Source organism: Caloenas nicobarica, chromosome 3 (genome assembly GCF_036013445.1).
Source record: "Caloenas nicobarica isolate bCalNic1 chromosome 3, bCalNic1.hap1, whole genome shotgun sequence".
In the NCBI taxonomy this organism is placed as follows: Eukaryota; Metazoa; Chordata; class Aves; order Columbiformes; family Columbidae; genus Caloenas; species Caloenas nicobarica.
The window spans coordinates 95,467,416-95,486,510 of record NC_088247.1 but is presented as its reverse complement, the minus strand read 5'-3'; the positions used below and the strand labels follow the sequence as shown (position 1 = coordinate 95,486,510).

Genomic DNA, 19,095 nt, shown 5'->3' with positions numbered 1-19,095 from the left:
ATCTTTACCACATATGCATTTTAGCACCTTCCTCTTACAGCTAAGAATATTTGTGTATCTAAGAACCGTGTTTTTAAAAAAGTAATCTTTATTTACTTACATAAGCTTATTGCACACAGGTGGCAAAAAGGCAGTTTTGTTTTCTTCTATCCATTTTCTTACATTTACAAGAAGCTCCATGGCGCGCCAGCTATGAAACTTTTGACGCAGGTGTTAGGGTTTGCAGAGGGCTCTTTCTGTGAGGAAACTGCATGTGACTCCATCCCCAGAGCTTCAGAGCTTGGGGATTGGCTGGTGGAAGAGGTGTCTTCAGGTTTGGGTGTCAAAGGGGACAGGTCCATCAGCCAAAGGTTACTTTGTAAAGAGTACTAATGCTTCAGCAGCTTGGCTAATAATTGACAGGTGTTTTAAAAATACATCTTTTCATCAGGGACTTATTCTGCCCATGGGAGGTTCCTTAATTCTCTTTACTGCATCAACTGGAGTGTGTATGTTACCTTTCTACAAAAGTTGCCTTGTTACATAGACAATCTGATAGGAAAACAGGTAAGACTGGGACATGCACACCCTTCAAGTCTAATATAGGAACATGTTTCAAAGCTATATGCAAGTTGAGAGCAGTTGCTCAAAGTTTAGTTACGTATAATGTATATAAGGAGTATTTTTAAGCATGCATAACTATATATAGGTGTTCCAGGCTTGATAAGAGCCCCATTTCCTTTTCCCTCCTCCCCTTTATTTTGTTAGGCTGAACATTTGGGGGTATGTGTTTGAAAATATTGGGATTTTATTCTGCCAGATAACAAAAATAAAGATGCCTCTTGCATTTATAAGACCAAAAGCAATTGTCCATAAATCAAATTGTCCTTTTTAATTGGATCCACTCTTGGCCATGGCTGTCACAAGGCATGTTGGAGAGCTGAACGGGGTTCTGTGATGCCCTTTGGGAAAGTGGGGTATATTGTCATCAAATTATCAGGCAAACAAGAAACTGAGAACTCCCAGGCATTCCAGATCGGTAGAAGTCTGTATTGTCTCACTAGATGCTGTTCAACATCTATGTCGTTCCTACAGGATTGCTCACTCTGTTCCCTGCCACCCCCATTGTTTAATAAGTAAATGTATAAACATTTATTTTCAGACCTGAAATACATGAAAAAGGTGGTAAACAAAAAACCTTTTAGACATGACAGAATTTCAGTTGCCCTTGACATAGCTTAGTCTTCTGATTGTATCTACACTCTGCTTAGTGGGTGAATGTGCATAAGGTTATAATGATGTGTTCAAATTGAGCAGTACATCCTCCATGGCATAAAAGCAGTGCAGCTGCTGGACTGAAGAGTCAGTATGCTGGAACAGTACGAATTTGGGAGTTCTTTACCTTATGCCATTATAATATTCCAAAGGAAAAAAGCAATGGATTGTGAGTTTGAACTCATACCATGCTCTTATTCCAGTTTGTGTTAGGGTGGCTCTGTTTTATCTTCATCGCTATCACTTCCTCGCAGTTTAGTTTAAACTAACTACGTAATTGATAAGAGCAAATCCATTTATTTTGGGATAAAAAGTTCCGCATGTGGATTACAGTTCCACCACATTAATACAATCACAACAGGGCTGGCAATAATTTCCTCGGTAATAAGCCTAAAGTAATTATTATTTAACTCAATTATAAAAAGAACCCCACATGATTTATTTAGCACACAAAATTTCTACCATCAGAATGGCAGTGGTGAGACACCCATACACAGCAAATTCATTAGGCCTGGTTTTGGACCGACAGGCCCATTTCAGTGCTTTTTCTACTGTAGGCTCCTGGCACACTATTTAGCTGCGAAGAAAAGAGATCTTCTGTTTAAAATGCACTTAGGGGACTGTGACCCAGCCTGGTGAGACCAGGAGAACTGAAGATGCTCTATTTTAATGACCATGGCTTTGTAAAGCTCTGCCTCATCATTAGCAACATGTGTTGCAGAGCAGGACCTGTTTGTCGGGCATGAAAACCAAGAGATCGTACAAAGCCACAGCAGGAAAAAGACACAGATCCTGGAACTGACATGGCCAGGCCTTGTTCAGCACACTATTAACATGCTGGTTTTAACCACAGGGTTGTCGTCTGCCATCCCTACTCTAATCCCTAGTCTCCACTTTTTTTCCAGTAAATAGAATACAAGTTAGTATTACCTGCAGAGAAAATCATCTCAGATGCAGGCTGATAAATCCATTCGGTGACTCAAGTGAGGTATAAAAACCTGATAGCTAGACCTACTCAGAGAGGAAACAAATGAAGTTCACTTATAAAATTCACCATCAGTATGAAGCTGAGGTTATTATCACAGGGTAGTACTTTCTGTGACTTTCTGAAATAAACGAGTTTTGAAAAACACAGTTAATGGCCTCTTCATGCATCTGACAACTATAAGGAAACATTGTTTTGTTTTGTTTTGTTTTGTTTTGTTTTTTCTTAAGAGGGCTAAGAAATGGTCTACATAGCCTGGAAGTACTGGGCCATGAAGCCCTATTTTTGTGTATTGGAGAGGCAAAGAAAAGAGCCAGTGCTGCAGCCTCTGTGAGACTCAAGTAAATACACACATCTCGTGACTGGACTGGGGCCTGGATTTTTCTTGCCAGTCTGCTTCACAATGACTCTTCTCATCCATCAAAGCCTGTTCCATCAGCTGAGTTTCTGCTCTCAATTTTGGCTCGGATCCTTCCTTTTCTGTAAAGGTAAGGACTCAATTTGCCAGCTTTTGCTGCCAGAGAAGCACAAGACTACTGAGGCACAAAAGTGCTACATAAAAATAATCTATCTTTTGCATTGAGGGTGCGGGAAAAAGGTGGTAGTGGGAAAAACTAAATTACTGAGTTTAGGACAGCATCTACTCTATTTTTTTAATTTCCTCAGCCACCAGACCTATTAAAGACTTATATTTATTAGCTGGTATCCAGCAAGCAGCATATGTTAAGAAAAAGCACATGAGCTAAATACTGCGTTTCTAGTTAGGAGAGAGGTATTTAGGTTTGTTGGCCAGAATTTTAATCTGTATTCAAGTCATTGTTTTGGTCATTTTTCTGTTATTCCCAATTTTTTCTTTTTTTTTTTTTCACCTAAAGAACTGATGATAAAGACCCAGAAAGGTTCAGAGCTGATGGGAAGAGGGAAACAGACCATAGAGCCAGCAAGTACGGATGCTGCGTGCTCCGCTCTGCCCATTCTACTCTTGAAAGCAGACAGCATTGTGAAAATTGCCTCTTAAGCCTTGATTTTTTCATACTTAGTGCTAAGACGTATTCTGAAAAATCTTCACCAGGAGAGGTTTGCATTCACCAACAATTTGAGGACAAAATCCTTTTAGTATTGTTTCAGCTTTGCCTTTCTGTCCCTGTGCAATACAGAGACTGATTTATCTACATTGGCATTAAAATAATGGAGCCACGCTGAAGTGATAATCTGGAGATTCTGCAAACACCAGGACGCAGGTAACCTTCTGTGGCATTAGGACAGCTTTAACTTCTGCTTTTTATCCTTTTTTATCCCTTTTTTTTCTTTTTAATAGTGTGAAGACATGAAAAAAGGAGGACATAAATATGACTAAATAATCCATTTCACCTGGCTAAACACACTTGCTATTTTTCATCAATTCTGTGCTTTTTCTGTTTGTTCTTTGAGAATACAAATGAAGTACTTTTTAAAAAAATGAATTAAAACCCCCTACATAGTTGCTGAAAACAAATTCAAATCAATAACAAACCTACTACTTGAGCCCAAGTGGCGTTATGTTTCCACAAACTAGTTCACGTGGCCAAATTTCACTGCTATATTCATAAACATACTATCAAGGACCTCAGTCTCTGTGGGGACAAACATAAGAAGCAAGTGAATCATGTAGCGCAACGGAAGAGTTAAAGATCCCACGAAAAAAAACTTCACCGTTATCACTGTTACTTTTACGGAAAGGCTGATTAAAATACAAGCAGTAGTGATTATCATCTATATAAACACCAAAATTGGAGTCACTGAGTCCTCCCTCTTGCCTGAGTCTAAGGTTAAATTTGCAACAAAGAGCTCGTCTGCATATTCATAGCTTCAGCTTTGGTTCTTCCTGACATTTCTGTATTTGCCAAAAAAGTACTTGTTTGGATGCAATTATGTTCACAGCAATCTTTGCGTGGGATAGAATATTTTATTTTCTAGTGTAACAATGCACTGCTAAGGGTAATGAAGGCAGCTGCCATTTTCTGGTACGCCAGCTAAACCTATGTGGTGATGGAAGATTTCTCCAAGAAACAAACTGTCAGTTTTCTCTTTTCCTCCATGCCAGCCACCTTCATCAATAGTCAGATACAGCAACTGCATGTTACTTCACCTGTCAATGGTGTATAGCACTGAAGCATATTCTAAGTAATGCCCACGGTAATATTACCAACAGCAGAACAACTTTCTTGACAAGTGAGAAGCACCTCATCTCCATTCAAAACAGTCTCCAAAAGTTTCAGCTCATTAATGGATAAGAGGTGGAGGGAGGAGTAATGAGTCACACATAAGTGCTACTTCATCTGCCAGCAGGAGTTGGAGATCGGTGCTATTTATTTAAAACCGGACTGAGTGCCCGTCGCCTGCGGCTGGGCCACCAGCAGTTCATTTTTAGAGGCCATGGAAATCCAAGTGCTGTGTAGCACTCTCTCCAACCAGTCGCTCCATAGTGAAACGCCCAGGGCTTGTTGCTTTGCCCACAGTAAAGCAGCCGTAGAAAGGAGAACGCTTGCTAGTACTTGTGTCAGTGACCCAACAGAGCCGGCCAGGAAAGAAAATGTGGTGCCAACACCTAAACATGGGTGGGGAAAAAAAAAAAAAAAAAAAAGTATGTCTCTGTGTCAACTGTGTAATGGTGTTGGAGCATTGCTTGGCTTTGAACACCTGCTGATGCCAGTTATGTTTACCATCTTGTGCCACATAAAGGTAAGACAGGTGTGACTGCAGAATAAATCCATGTTAGCAGTATACTTTAACAACAGACATGTGCGTAGGGCTGTGTGTTTTCTTGTAATAGCCGTTTCTAAGCATGTAATACATCATATACACTGTAATGTTTCCATGTATAAGCAATGTTAGTCTTTTAGATCTATTCAGGATTTTCATGCCGGAGCACCTGCCTTCATCCTTGAATTTTAAGAAATAGCAAGCCAAAACCTTCAGGTATTGAAACAAGCAGTTTACACTCTGTATATGTGATGTCTTTATATTATGGATGCTCCGTATTTAGTAAAGTACTTGTACTACAGTAAAGTAAAATTAAGTCAGTCCAGAGATAAAGTAAGCGCTTCCTCGGTGAATTATCCATACAGGATAAACCCCAATATTTTTGGTTATTTCTATTAAGCATAATTAAAAAACAATTTGTGATGATTCCTTTTAACCCGTATTGCTTGTTTTCAAAGTGCCGCAGCCTCCCTGGTGCTGCGCACAGTGGTGGTGGAGCAGCAAGGGGGCTGTGCCAAGCTGAAGGGTGTGCAGTCAGTGATACGACAGGGACATTCATTTACTGGCAGTACTTAAGTTGTTTTTCTCTCTGGCTTGGAGCCGAGCACGACAGACGGGTGCGTTATTTCCCCCCCGGTGTGAATTAGCCTGAGGATAATCCTCGCTGACCTACAGCCTTCTACCCGCGCCCGTCAGCAGCGTTGCCCCGGCACGACCACGGCCCTGCGGGGGCCGCTGCGGCCGGCAGCGGTGGCTGTGGGTGCTGGGGGGCCAGGCCGGAGGCTGGGCGGGGCCGGTGCCGCACCGAGCCGGCCGCGGGCCGCGCTGCCTGCCCCGGCCCGCCCCCCGCGGCGGGCCCCGCCCGAGCGGCGCAGGGGGCCGGGCTCGCCCCGCTGTCGCGGCCCGTCGTCCCTGCGGGCGGGGAGGCGGGGGGGCTTTGTCCCGGGGGCCGCAGCCGGCCTCCTTCCTGCCGTGCTCGGGGGCGCCGCCTCCCCCGAGCGGCGCAGCGGCCACTAAGTCCTTTCTCGCCGCGCTGCTCTTGACGGTCGCTACCGCCGAGCGCGGCTTAGGCAGAGACCTGGGGCAGCCAAGGGCGTCACAACGTTCTTTCCCCGCCCGGGACAGGCGAGCGCTTGATAAAGCTTTCCGGAGGAGTTGGTGTCAGGGCTCCAGTGGCGCAATCGGTTAGCGCGCGGTACTTATACAGCAGTACTAACGCCGAGCAATGCCGAGGTTGTGAGTTCGAGCCTCACCTGGAGCACACACCTTTTTGGGAGGGGAAAACGGGCTTTTTTGGGACTCGGCTGCACGCTCCAGGGGGAAGAAAAAAAAAAAGTTGACGGAAAAATTATGGAGCCGTGGCAGCAGCGTGGGCCCGCACGCGTGTAACCCTCGCTGTTGAGGGGTGTGCGGGGGGGAGTGGGACGGGCCCGGCCGAGGGGAGCGGCGGGTGTCGGGCACAGCAGCGCACAGCGGGAGCACGGGGGAGGGGGGCGGGTTGCTTGTGTTAAAGTTCGCTTCTGTGTGGTTATGTGCACGTGGACTCCTGTATCAGCCTGGGTCTGGTGTGTTCGGAGCAGCTTTTCAGTATGGAACAACAAACGCTTTCCCAGTAAAAGCTGCTTGTGTGAACTCGCAGGCAATAAAGGTTATTTTAGACTGTGTTTTTTAGTGCAGAGTGCACGTACAAATTGGTGTGGTCACTGCAACTGAAGGGTAACGAAATCTTCCCCTTATTTTGCCTGCTTGGGCAGCGGCAGTCCTTGAACTGCTCACTGCCTTGGCAATACTTTACAAATGTGTGCGTCACAGCAGGAAAGAAAATAATTCAAATAATTGCAGATTTATTTTCACAATTTGAGGCGTCACAGGGCCACAGGAAAAGGGCACCTTCCTGAAAGAGAAAGCTGGGGGGCACTGCCTAAGCGTTTAGGCCCAAATCTGGTGAACATGTGTTAACGTCCAATCTGCTATTGGAACAGTGCAATTTATACTAAAAAGTTCAGCGAGACCCTGGGGTCATGCAGCCAGAGGTGCCGTTGTTTCTCAAATCAGTCCCTTCATGTCTGTATCACAGGTGTTAACTCCCTGAAGTACCACTTCAAGGTTTTAAACTACCATTTTTTCCCTATTCTAGTTACCGCACTGTCCCCTCTGAACTTTGCATTAACTTTGCTATTGATTTCAGTGACAGTGCGGTCATGCCTGAGGCATACGCCGTATCGGTATAAGGAGGTGTAAATCAACAAGCGAGATCTGTAATGTAGCAAAAGGTAAATAAAATTCATCTTTTGCTTGGAGTGATTTCAATGTTTTCTCCTTCATTCAGGAGTGCCAGGTCCCTGTGCTGAGGAGCACAGACAGCATGGAGGAACATTTGCAGAAGTACTGGAAATACTAAAGGATGAAAGTGCTGCTGTGGTGTAACTGGGAAAAACAAAACAACACAAACGAGCAGAGGCAGAGGGATTCCATTCCCTGGACAGAGACCACTTTTTTTTCAGAAACTGAGTATAGACAGCGCTGCTCCATCCTCCCTGTCCCCTGTGTGTGTGCAGGCACAGGCAGTGGCTCCTGCCCTCCCTCCCCAAGGAGGACCTGCTGGTTTGCATTTGGGGTCTTGATGTGGTGTGCTGGGCGGGGGGGGGGGGGGGTGACTGTGCAGTTTTTGCCAAATATGAGGTGAACAAAGCAGATATTTGTTGCATTCACAGCTTTTTTGCAACTTGCTTCTGAGGTGCCAGAGAGCAGCCAGTGAGAGCTGCATGGTGCTGTGGTCTTCTCCACGAGATCGCCTTTATTCCCTTGGTCCTACCCTGGCTTTTACACTGAGGTGGGAATTTCACACTGAAAATCGTGCTAGATCAGGATAATTTATGGGGATTTACTAGAAATCCCTGTACAGCAACAGAATGTTATTATCTAATGGGTATTTACAAGCCAAAGTGAACCACTGCTGAAGCACATGGGCTTCCTGATGGAATCAGGGCTATGAAATAAGGTGGAATAAACCCCCATGGAGCAGAGCAGCTCATTGTGGCCTCGCCATGGGGTGGCCCCATCAAGGCGCTGCTGTGGGGCTGGTGCTAGGGAACCGTCACAGAGCCTGAGGAAGAAGGGTGCTACGTTGGAGCTGAGCTTAGTGAGTCTGTCTTTTATTTCCTTCCCCGGGGAGCTGGTGAGTCCGGGTGTCCCTGGGGGAGCAGCTGTGCCCAGGGAGCGGGATGAGGTTTGGGCCTCGGTGCGGTTTCTCCAGGCGTGTGAGGAGCCTGTTTTTGTGCAGCGCCGCGCTGAGGTAGCCATGGCCATTGAGTCCAACCATCACCTAACTCTAGCACTAAACCATGTCCCTAAGAACCTCGTCTGAACACCTTTTAAACACCTCCAGGGATGGTGACTCCACCACTTCCCTGGGCAGCCTGTTCCAATGCCTGACAACCCTTTCCGTGAATAATTTTTTCCTAATATCCAATCTAAGCCTCCCGTGGTGCAACTTGAGGTCAAAAAACAAGGTTTCTTCAGCAAAGCATTTGACACCGTCTTCCACAGCATCCTCACGGCAAAACTGAGGAAGTGTGGACTGGACGATCGGGTAGTGAGGTGGACTGCAAACTGGCTGAAGGAGAGAAGCCAGAGAGTCGTGGTCAATGGGGCGGAGTCTGGTTGGAGGCCTGTATCTAGTGGAGTGCCTCAAGGGTCAGTTCTGGGACCAATACTATTCAATATATTCATCAACGACTTGGATGAGGGAATTGAGTGTACTATCAGCAAGTTTGCTGATGACACCAAGCTGGGAGGGGTGGCTGACACGCCAGAGGCTGTGCTGCCATCCAGCGAGATCTGGACAGGCTGGAGAGTTGGGCAGGGAAAAATTTAATGAAATATAACAAGGGAAAATGTAGAGTCTTGCATCTGGGCAGGAACAACCCCAGGTTCCAGTATAGGTTGGGGAATGACCTGTTAGAGAGCAGTGTAGGGGAAAGGGACCTGGGTGTCCTGGTGGACAGCAGGATGACCATGAGCCAGCACTGGGCCCTTGTGGCCAGTAAGGCCAATGGCATCCTGGGGTGTATTAGAAGGGGGGTGGTTAGTAGGTCGAGAGAGGTTCTCCTTCCCCTCTACTCTGACCTGGTGAGACCTCATCTGGAATGTTGCGTCCAGTTCTGGGCCCCTCAGTTCCAGAAGGACAGGGAACTGCTGGAGAGAGTCCAGCGCAGGGCAATGAAGATGATGAAGGGAGTGGAGCATCTCCCTTATGAGGAAAGGCTGAGGGAGCTGGGTCTCTTTAGCTTCGAGAAGAGGAGACTGAAGGGTGACCTCATTAATGTTTATAAATATATAAAGGGTGGGTGTCACGAGGATGGAGCCAGGCTCTTCGCGGTGACAACCAACAGTAAGACAAGGGGTAATGGGTTCAAGCTGGAACACAAGAGGTTCCACTTAAATTTGAGAAGAAACTTCTTCTCAGTGAGGGTGACGGAACACTGGAACAGGCTGCCCAGGGAGGTTGTGGAGTCTCCTTCTCTAGAGACATTCAAAACCCGCCTGGACGCCTTCCTGTGTAACCTCATCTGGGTGTTCCTGCCCTGGCAGGGGGATTGGACTGGATGATCTTTTGAGGTCCCTTCCAATCCCTAACATTCTGTGATTCTGTGATTTCCCCTTGTCCTATCACTTGCTACTTGGAAGAAGAGACCAACACCCTCCATGCTCCAGCCTCCTTTCAGGCAGTTGCAGACAGCAATCAGGTCTCTCCTCAGCCTCCTTTTCTCCAGGCTGAACAGCCCCAGGTCCCCCAGCTGCTCCTGATCAGACTTGTGCTCCAGACCCCTCACCAGACCCCTCACCAGCCTCATCACCCTCCTCTGCACTCTCTCTAGCACTTCAATGTCCTTCTTATGATGAGGACCCAAAACTTTATATAAATGTGTATATTTATATGAGTGTATATTGATATATGTATGTGCAAAGATACCTTTGCAGCATTATAGGAGAACTCCCAATGTCTGTGTGTGCTATCTTGTTTTCTAAATCTTTAATGTATGCAGATGACATATTGAGAAAACACCTGTGTGTGAGTGATGCAACATGCCAGCTGTACTAATGTGATTTAGAGAGAGGCAATCCCTCCTTCCCCTTCCCGCCTCTTCCCCAAATAATAATGTGGTTCACCTGTGCCTCATTTTTCCTTTAAAAACCAACTGCCAGCACCTGTTCTCTTTTCTCTGAGCCGCTGCCCAGAATCCATTGCTCTCCTTTCAGGTGGTGACTAGGGGAGCACTGGCCTCAGCCTGGGGGCTGCTGTCAGCTGGAGAGGGGCTTGGACAGGCCATGGGTGCCTCTGGAAGTGTCCTCGGGAGGATGTGTTTCCCTATGGTGAGTCTTCGGTACTGCTGCTCCTAGCCTATGGCATGTTCTTTATTTCTCTATTAATTTGCCTGGTGTGGATGCCATACCTGCAGGCCTGCATCCCTCTTTCAGGTCTATCAGTCTGCCACTTTCCATAATACTGGGGCTTGTATATCCTAACAAATGCCTGTAAGAGCCAACCATAAAGACTTGGCCTGCCTGGTTGTTTTGAAATTGAAATAATAAATATTTTTATTCTTAACTTGACAGATAGTAAACAGCCAATGAGAGTCTGTGCTTTGTAACTTTTCCAATAGATGGCACTGTGGTCCCACAAAGTGAAAAAGAAAAAATACAAAGCATTCCCAGACATCCTAAAAATAGAAGTTACTTGCCAAATGCTCCTTTGTGCAAAGCAGAGAATAGGCAAAAATTCCAAGGGTTGCTTGGAAAACAAAGTCCACTGGAGGCATAGATGTGTTTGGGTTTTGAGTTTTTCCTCCCCACCTCCCCTTGTATGTAACATCCCGAAGACCTTTCTGAAATTAAAATCTATTGATTAGTTGTGTTTGGAGTAAGAGAGGTGGTTGGGGTGTACCATGGTTTTTTTTTGTTTGTTTGTTTTTTAAGTCTGCATGTACTGTGTGAAATGCCAGCATAGCAGGACCAGCTTAGATCCTCTGGAACAGATTTTTTTAAAGTATAGGTGGTGGTGGAGGCTTTTGTGTAGTGCTGCCTAAATTCCAGGCACCATAGGTGCCCATGCTCTGGAGGTATTTGGCTTGGAACCAGCAGCTGGGAGGAGAGGAACAAAATGCAGGTGCTTGAAGATAGTGGGGAAGGACTCTTTCAAACCAAGTAGAAAAAATCCTACTTTTGTGAGGAGAAAGATAATCTAAGGGTGCGGAGGGGAAGGAAAAAAAAAAAAAAGTCAGAAGTTTCCTTGGTGAGGGGCTGAAAGATGAAGGTGATAGCTGGGCTAATGCAAGCTGACAGAAGGAAGAAAAGTGAGAAAAACATGTAAGATCAGTAGAAAAGCAACCTCATGAAGAGAAAGAATTCATGCATTGGTCTCTGAAATCAAGGAAGGGGATGTTACAAGGAGGGAACAAAAAGAGAACAGGGATGGAGACAAAAGAAAAGGAGGGAGCAGGTAGAACATAGGTAAGGAAGCTTTAAAAAAAAAAAAAAAGAAAAAAGGGTTGTCTGGCTATAGCTATATGAATGTGCTGCCTAGGACAGTGAAAAACAAATGTGTTAGTCAGTCAAGCCAGGCAAAGATGGAGTTGCTATAGAAAGCAAATTGGCCTGTGCGTTTTGCTTGAGCAAAGAGTGATCTCAAGAGGCAGGTTTTTCTTCTCAGTATGTTTTGCATGGTTGCTTTAGTCTGGCATTATAAGAGACCCCTTGGTCTCTCTAGGGATTGAAGCTGGTGTTGGGAGGGCTAGAGACCTCAGCTTTCTGTTTTGGAAAAGGAAGGAAATAGACAATCAGGACTGGATTTTGTGCCCATTTAATTTTCTTGCTTATGCTGAGTTTGCTGTGTTAGGCTCTGCTTTTAAGGTGGAAAAAAGACTCTTGGTTTCTTCAAATAGTTTTGGTGCAGCCTAAATATTTGAAACCTTGGAAAAATCTCAAAACACAGCAAAACAAACTAAACCAGACCCAGAAAAAAGAACAAGCTGGGGAAGTGGCTAAAGTGGCAGGGGTTAGTCAGAGTCTGTAATTAAAATTTTGGAGGAGGGATGCCCCCTTGAAGGAGGTAGTTGAGCCCATGCTGCCCGCTTTAGTTGAGAAATCTTTATATACTGGATAGTAGATTTATGGTAGTGCTAAGAAGTACTTTTAGAAATTTTACTGTAAAGTTATACATATGAAGATTAGTGGGGAGGATAAAGCAACAATTTTTAAACATTTGTCTTCTGAAAAGTCTATAAAATTCCTAAGAGGCAAATGTGCTGCAGATCATGTGGCTAGATGATGTAACTTAGATGATTTTCTGGTTTTGTGAAGAGAGGCTGTTAATTTAATCATAAACATGAACATCCAAAATTATTTGCAAGGTCACCAAGTCAGTTCACTGCTTGCATTTATTTTCCATGTATTCTACTAACTGGAAGGGGATAAGAGTTTGTTAACTATACATCTTCATTTTAATCACTATGTGCTGTTTAAAGAAGGACATACATCTGTCTTCAAGGAAGGTCACATCAGGCTTGTGCCAGCCTGTATGAAGGCCATTGAATATTAAAAATCTGTTAATAATGCAAGTTTGTGTAGCTTTGCAGTGAGCTAAATTCTGGAAAATGGCTCTGTCACTTTTGTGAAAACTCCTGTGTTGTTGCAGCAGGCTCAGAGTGTCTTAGAAGTGAAAATATGTCCACCTCGCTTTGGGTTTAGGGGAGTTTTGGAAACTGATGCTGGATTTGAGGGTGCTTTTGGCCAAGGCAAGTGGGGGATGTCTCGGTATTATGTGTCCGGAGCCAGGGTTGGGGAGAGACTCTGATGTGTTCTCTGGGCCACTCTGCCTCTCTCTCCCCTGACCTTGCTTCTGCTCCACCTTCTCCTTCATGCCGAGGCTCATGGAGGGTTGCCCTGCAGCTGACACTGTTTCAGGGACAGCGGGAAGCTGTTCACATGCTTCCCTCCACATCCACATTTCCTCATACTCCAGACTGCCTCCTGAGGGGCTCAGCTCCTCCCCCTCTTTGGTCAAGCGCGCTGAGGGTTTCATGCCGCAGCGTGAGGTCCATGCCAGTTGCCATGTCTCGGTGCAGCTGTGAACACGTTCCTGTAAATCCCTGTGGAGTGGCTGGAGGTGCTGCGCTTCCCGGGGTGGCTCAGGAGGGGCTGCATGGACATGGAGGGGCTGTAGATGTGGTGGTGAATTGGGCCAACTCAGAGGTCAAGTCCTTTGTTGGATCCAGCCCTAACACCCCAGGAGTTACTTGTTCCTTCCTGAGACTTACGAAGTCAATTAAGCTTGGTGGTTGTGTCCCAGTGAAATTGATGCTGTTAAAAAAATGCCTGCATTCAGATCTATTGAGATTCATAGGTGCTTGCATATATATTTAAGTCCCTAATAGCTTTGAAATTTTACTGCTAGTACTGAACTGTTTGCAAAGCCTATGGTAGCCTACATCTGATTACTACTACTACATACTGCTGTGACTGATGGATGTATCTGATTGTGTCTGTTGTTCTCATTTAGCTGTTCTGCGCCTGCAGCATAACATAGCCAAAAACCTCCTACTATTTATTATGATAAAGGAAATGTTTGGTGTGGCTGTGTCATTATTTCTTAGGTTCTTAGCCTATAGTATTTGTGAAAATCCCATTTTTTTCTGGAGTTGGAGATGTGTGTCCTATTGTCTTCAGGTTCCTAATAACTGTAGCCCTTTGACAAGTTTGGTGATGACACCAAACTGGGGAGGGGTGGCTGACATGCCAGAAGGCTATGCTGCCATCCAGAGACCTGGACAGGCTGGAGGGTTGGGTGGGGAAAATTTAATGAAATATAACAAGGCAAAGTGCAGAGTCTTGCATCTGGGCAGGAACAACCCCAGGTTCCAGTACAAGTTGGGGAATGACCTGTTAGAGAGCAGTGTAGGGGAAAGGGACCTGGGGGTCCTGGTGGACAGCAGGATGGCCATGAGCCAGCACTGGGCCCTTGTGGCCAGTAAAGCCAATGGCATCCTGGGGTGGATTAGAAGGGGGGTGATTAGTAGGTCGAGAGAGGTTCTCCTTCCCCTCTACTCTGCCCTGGTGAGACCTCATCTGGAATATTGTGTCCAGTTCTGGGCCCCTCAGTTCCAGAAGGATGGAGAACTGCTGGAGAGAGTCCAGCGCAGGGCCACAAAGATGATTAAGGGAGTGGAGCATCTCCCGTATGAGGAAAGGCTGAGGGAGCTGGGACTCTTTAGCTTGGAGAAGAGGAGACTGAGGGGTGACCTCATTAATGTTTATAAATATATAAAGGGTGGGTGTCACGAGGATGGAGCCAGGTTTTTCTCGGTGACAACCAACAGTAAGACAAGGGGTAATGGGTTCAAGCTGGAACACAAGAGGTTCCACTATCTCATATTTAATGAGAAGAAACTTCTTCTCAGTGAGGGTGACAGAGCCTGGACCAGGCTGCCCAGGGAGGTTGTGGAGTCTCCTTCTCTGGAGACTTTCAAAACCCACTTGGACGCCTTCCTGTGTAACCTCGTCTAGGTGTTCCTGCTCCGGCGGGGGGATTGGACTAGATGATCTTTTGAGGTCCCTTCCAATCCTAATATTCTGTGATTCTGTGTGACAAGATTCTTACAACACTTGGACATATTTTTAGAGCTGTATAGGGATGCCTACCTGATGTTGATGTTTGTCTACCTGCTTCTAAGCAGCTGGATGTTGTAAAGGTTATCTAGCGAACAGGCCTCTTATTGCAGATGTAATGTATTTGAAGTATTCTTGCAGGAGGAGCCACTGTCATCTAAATAACTCTGAAAGTAAAAGCCAAACTGTCAAGGAATCAAGCCTGGTTTTGACAGTGTAATACAAATGGGTGCATTTTTGCTGATGTCAGTGAATTTGCTTCAGGTTCCATAAGAGGATAAAGATTGGCCCAAAATAATGGGAAGCTTATGTCTGGCTGCAAGGAAACCAGGAAATTCATGGGGCTTTAAAGTATGACCTGCTGCAATATTCAGTATGTGTGATTTTTGGCATGATTCAGCAGTAAATACTAGTTGAAAACAGAAGCACAAATTATAGGGTAAATAATTCAGGCCAAAGAGAGGCCTCCTGTTCATGCACACATAGTAAAGGAAATGGAAGTACAACCACAAAATACAATTGCTGAGAAGAACAGCAGCAGTTTGTAACATTCGCTAGTAAACCTGTGGAAATTATCTTCCTGGATGACACCAGAAATCAGAAAGGCATAATCATCTCCTTTGTATGTACGTGTGTGCATTGACCAGCAAATCGTGTGAAGACTAATGCACTTGGCAGACTTCCTTTTGGAGGGGACTTACTGTTCTGTGGCTGCTGGGTTGGAGAATATAATCAGCATAATGCTGCTTTGGTAGATGATCTAATAAACAGCTGTGACTTGACTTCTAGAAGCCTTTTTTTTTTTTTTTTTGGTGGTCATTGGGCTAGGTGCATCATGCACTGGAGGAAGAGAACTTCTTTATACATTTTACATACTTCTTTATACATTTTATTTAGTATTTAAATAGCTTTGGCTGCTGACATAAGGCAATGCTTATCTCCTACCTTACACACAGAGAACCACCTGAGCAATGTTCTTGCATGTCATTGATATGGTAACTTTTTTCCCTTCTGGCAAAAAACAGAGCCAAGGTAGTCCCAACAGATGTGTTTGGCTAGCACTGTGACTGGGTGATCTGGCTTCCGTTTGCTTCATTTGGAATGAGGAGGACCTTCAGAAGTCAACAGGTCCCTTCCACAAGTGAGGTGCAAATTAAGGCAAATGGCAGAATGGCACAGCAACTTTTCTAGCTTGGGCATCTTTTAGTTGCTCTCGGAGCTTGGATTATCTTGGCTTAATGTGTACCAGCCTTTTCACAATGGGGAGGGGTATTATGAGTGTGGTGTTACCTTTGTAGAGCCAGGAGTTGAGGAGGACAATGGCCAGCAGCATTGATCAGATGTGGCGCATGGTGGGCTGTTGCTTCCTTGTGCAGTGTGATAATTGGAAAGCTACAATTCCTTGATGTCTTTACTGAATGCTGGTTTGAAATACAAATCAGACTGTATTCAATTTTTATATGGAGTATTTCTTAAGTTGCTTGTTTTCTCTGGAATCTAATCCATGATACAATGGGGTAAAAATTCCTGTAGCTTACTGCGTTAAATGCTGGACAATATAAGGAAGTTTAAGGGTCAATTTGGAAAGTAACATAGACCAGAAGTTTCCAGTAACAATTGTGGTTTGGATATAGTTGAAATAAGAACGACACATTTAAATTCAATTATACTTGCATTAGCTAAGTAATAATCTTAGAGCAGATGTGACCAATACACACTAGAGACTAACAAGCCATATCCTGAAAGACAACTACACCTGATACAGACAAACTGGGGAAGAAAACATGTAGTGATGAAAAGCAATGAAAGTACTGGTCCTAGCTGTCTCAATAAATAATCCTGAAGAGGTATTAGCAGCGTTTGGCCATCTGGCTTAGCTTCTCTGTGAGGCGGGTTTTTTGGTGTTGTTTGGTTGGTTGGGTTTTTTTGGTTAAAAAACCAAACAAAAAACCCACACCACTCTTAGAGGAACTGCATCTGCTGAAATAGTAGGAGAACTTGGCCCTGTGTTTTAATGTTTCAGTTCCTTGTGTTCTGTACATCCTGCACTTGGATCTCATGTGATCATTTGATTTAATAGGGCAGATATTTTCTTGATGTTCATGGACCACCATGGTCCATGAAGTCCTAGTTAGTGGTCAGTTCAAGTATGATCCATCAGTCTAACCATGGTGGTGGTCTGCAAGAAACCTTGAGGTGGCTTCAGACCTCTGAACCTTTGTCCTGTAGCATTGGTGGCTGCAGCTTCAAGCTTGTGTTGGCTGTTGTTGCACTGTGGACAAAAAACCAAAACAAAACCAAATAACAAGAACCACCAAAAAAAAGCTGTTTCTGTCTGTTGTGTAATCACATCTACTGTCTTTACTGTTTCCTTGGCTTGGAATTGTAAACATGAGTGTTGATCTGGCAAAAATGCTTCCTGCTCGTTCTTTACTGAGTGGGTATTTATGAGCAACTCTGCGTAAATGAGTCTTTGCAGTAGCTTAGTGTCGTCATTGACTGCATTTCCCACCCATTTTATTTGTGTCTTGTTTTACTGAAACTCTTTTCATCTTATGTCTGTGATAAACAATGTAACATTCAGAAATTATCAACTAAAGTGTAAAATGTTATTACATCTAATATTTTTACTGACGTTTAATTTTTTTCCTAAAATTTGGCTTTCTTCATCCCATAAGAAAATGAAATTAAGGATGAATGTTTTAATCTCTGAACAAAGGCTTTTTTGCCTTTTCTTCATGCTGCTGCTAGAACTAAAACTGCCTTGAAATACATAGTTGATAATATTTCTTGGTATGTGATTCATACCTTAAACTGACAGACATCAATGGAGCACTTGAGATTTTATGCTTGGAATTAAGTTCTGTAAAATGCTTCTGGAATCTCCTGGTAATTTCCTTTTATCAATGTAAGTGATGCAGCATGAATCCATCATAGTTACTGTGGAGCTCTACCAAATTAGATTATAAGATTGAGGCCAAATTTTTCCAATGGATTTTTTGAAGAAATGAGAGATGGTAACAAAGGGGCAGGCTGTGTACTATTCCTTATTTGGTGAGTTTGTTCTCCTGTATATAGAAGAGACATATTTCTTTTGTTCAGTGTTCCCCATTAGATTGCTTACGATCTGTTCACAGTGATTGTCAAGTACTATTCCAATGTGATAGTGTTGTATTATAATGTTGTTCTTGTTTACTTCAGTGCAAGGCACAGACAAATCAGGCTTGTGCTGTTAGGCATCTGTATCTGGTAAAACCACATGTGACTAAACTTGGTGTAGTGGCTCACATTCTCAATTTGTTTACACTAATAGAAATTGAGGTCCATATTCACTCGACTAAGCAGAGTTATTTCAGATTTATATTGGTGAACTGAGAACAAATATCTGGTGTGTGCTTAAAGTGTTGGATGAACTCCTTAGTCTCATTTATCTGAGAAGTGCCAATCAAACAACAGAGGACAGGGCATGAATGTCAGACTGCTTCATGGGTAGTGGTTGTGCAAGACAGACCATATTATGTGAGAGCTTGTGTACCTATATTAAAGTTACTGCAGATAATCTAGATCATAGTGAAAATGATATTGTGGTACTTTCACATGAGTTCATTTTTTTTTTTCTTTAGTGACTTTCTGCTAGCCATACAACTTTGTTTTGGCCAGTAGATGAAAAGTGTTGTCTCCTGGCAAACTGGATAGGAATTTGGGCAATTACAGTAGGATATATCCATCACTTGGAGGAGAGGACAACTTGTCATCCATAACTAGATGCAGGGAAATAAAAATCAATTAAAAATGTGGACTCCTAAGTTTTCTAACAAGTCTACCACTCTTGGGTGCAGCCCTGTGAACTGGAACACCAGCCCAGGCTGCTGGAGGGGATGGTGTCCACCCTGGCATGCATTTTTCCTTCATGCATAGACAGAGGAACCTGCAGGCTTAAATATCCTATTCCAGAGCTGTCACTAAGCATGAAACATTGCTTTTGGGGCCTGCTGCTGACAGGGGGAACCTTCTGGAAGCCTATGGTGCTGCACCGTATGCAGCACATGGGAAACGCAGGCTATTACCAAGTGTTGGGTGGCCATCCCATTTCCTATTAGAGGGAAGTAGAGCTACTATACTTGACTGCAGTTGAACCTTGCATCTAAACGCACAAATGGTTGATCCGAAAATATTTGTTACTCGTCCTCAAATTGTTAAGATTAAATAGGTCTGAATAGCTTTGAGTGTTCAAAAGCCTGTAACTGAATCTTTGGAAATAGTAATTAGACCATTCAGACAACCAGTTTTCAGCAGATGGCAGCATTGCACTCTGTAACTTCATTTTTCCAGCAGTGGTTTTGCAACTCTTACTTTAGGCTGGTAGAAGGCTGCCAGCTAAAAAGTAATCCAAAACCCCTTCCAAAATGTTCTGAAATACAGGTCTTAGTAGATTATGATAACTGGGT

General features: G+C 44.2%; 1 protein-coding gene and 1 non-coding gene across 2 annotated transcripts in view; one reads left to right on the top strand and one right to left on the bottom strand.

Moving 5' to 3' along the window:
* The window catches only part of HAAO (3-hydroxyanthranilate 3,4-dioxygenase), a 34,905-nt gene extending 34,725 nt beyond the window's left edge, over positions 1-180 (bottom strand). Inside the window, exon 1 of the mRNA XM_065632204.1 lies at positions 101-180. Within this exon, the coding sequence (XP_065488276.1) occupies positions 101-180 (80 nt within the window). The remainder of the gene's footprint in view (positions 1-100) is intronic.
* A 5,967-nt stretch (positions 181-6,147) lies between these two features.
* On the top strand, positions 6,148-6,242 carry TRNAI-UAU (transfer RNA isoleucine (anticodon UAU)). The gene is made up of 2 exons: positions 6,148-6,185; positions 6,207-6,242. It is a non-coding gene; the product is annotated as a tRNA-Ile (tRNA).
* The last annotated feature ends 12,853 nt before the right edge of the window (positions 6,243-19,095 follow it).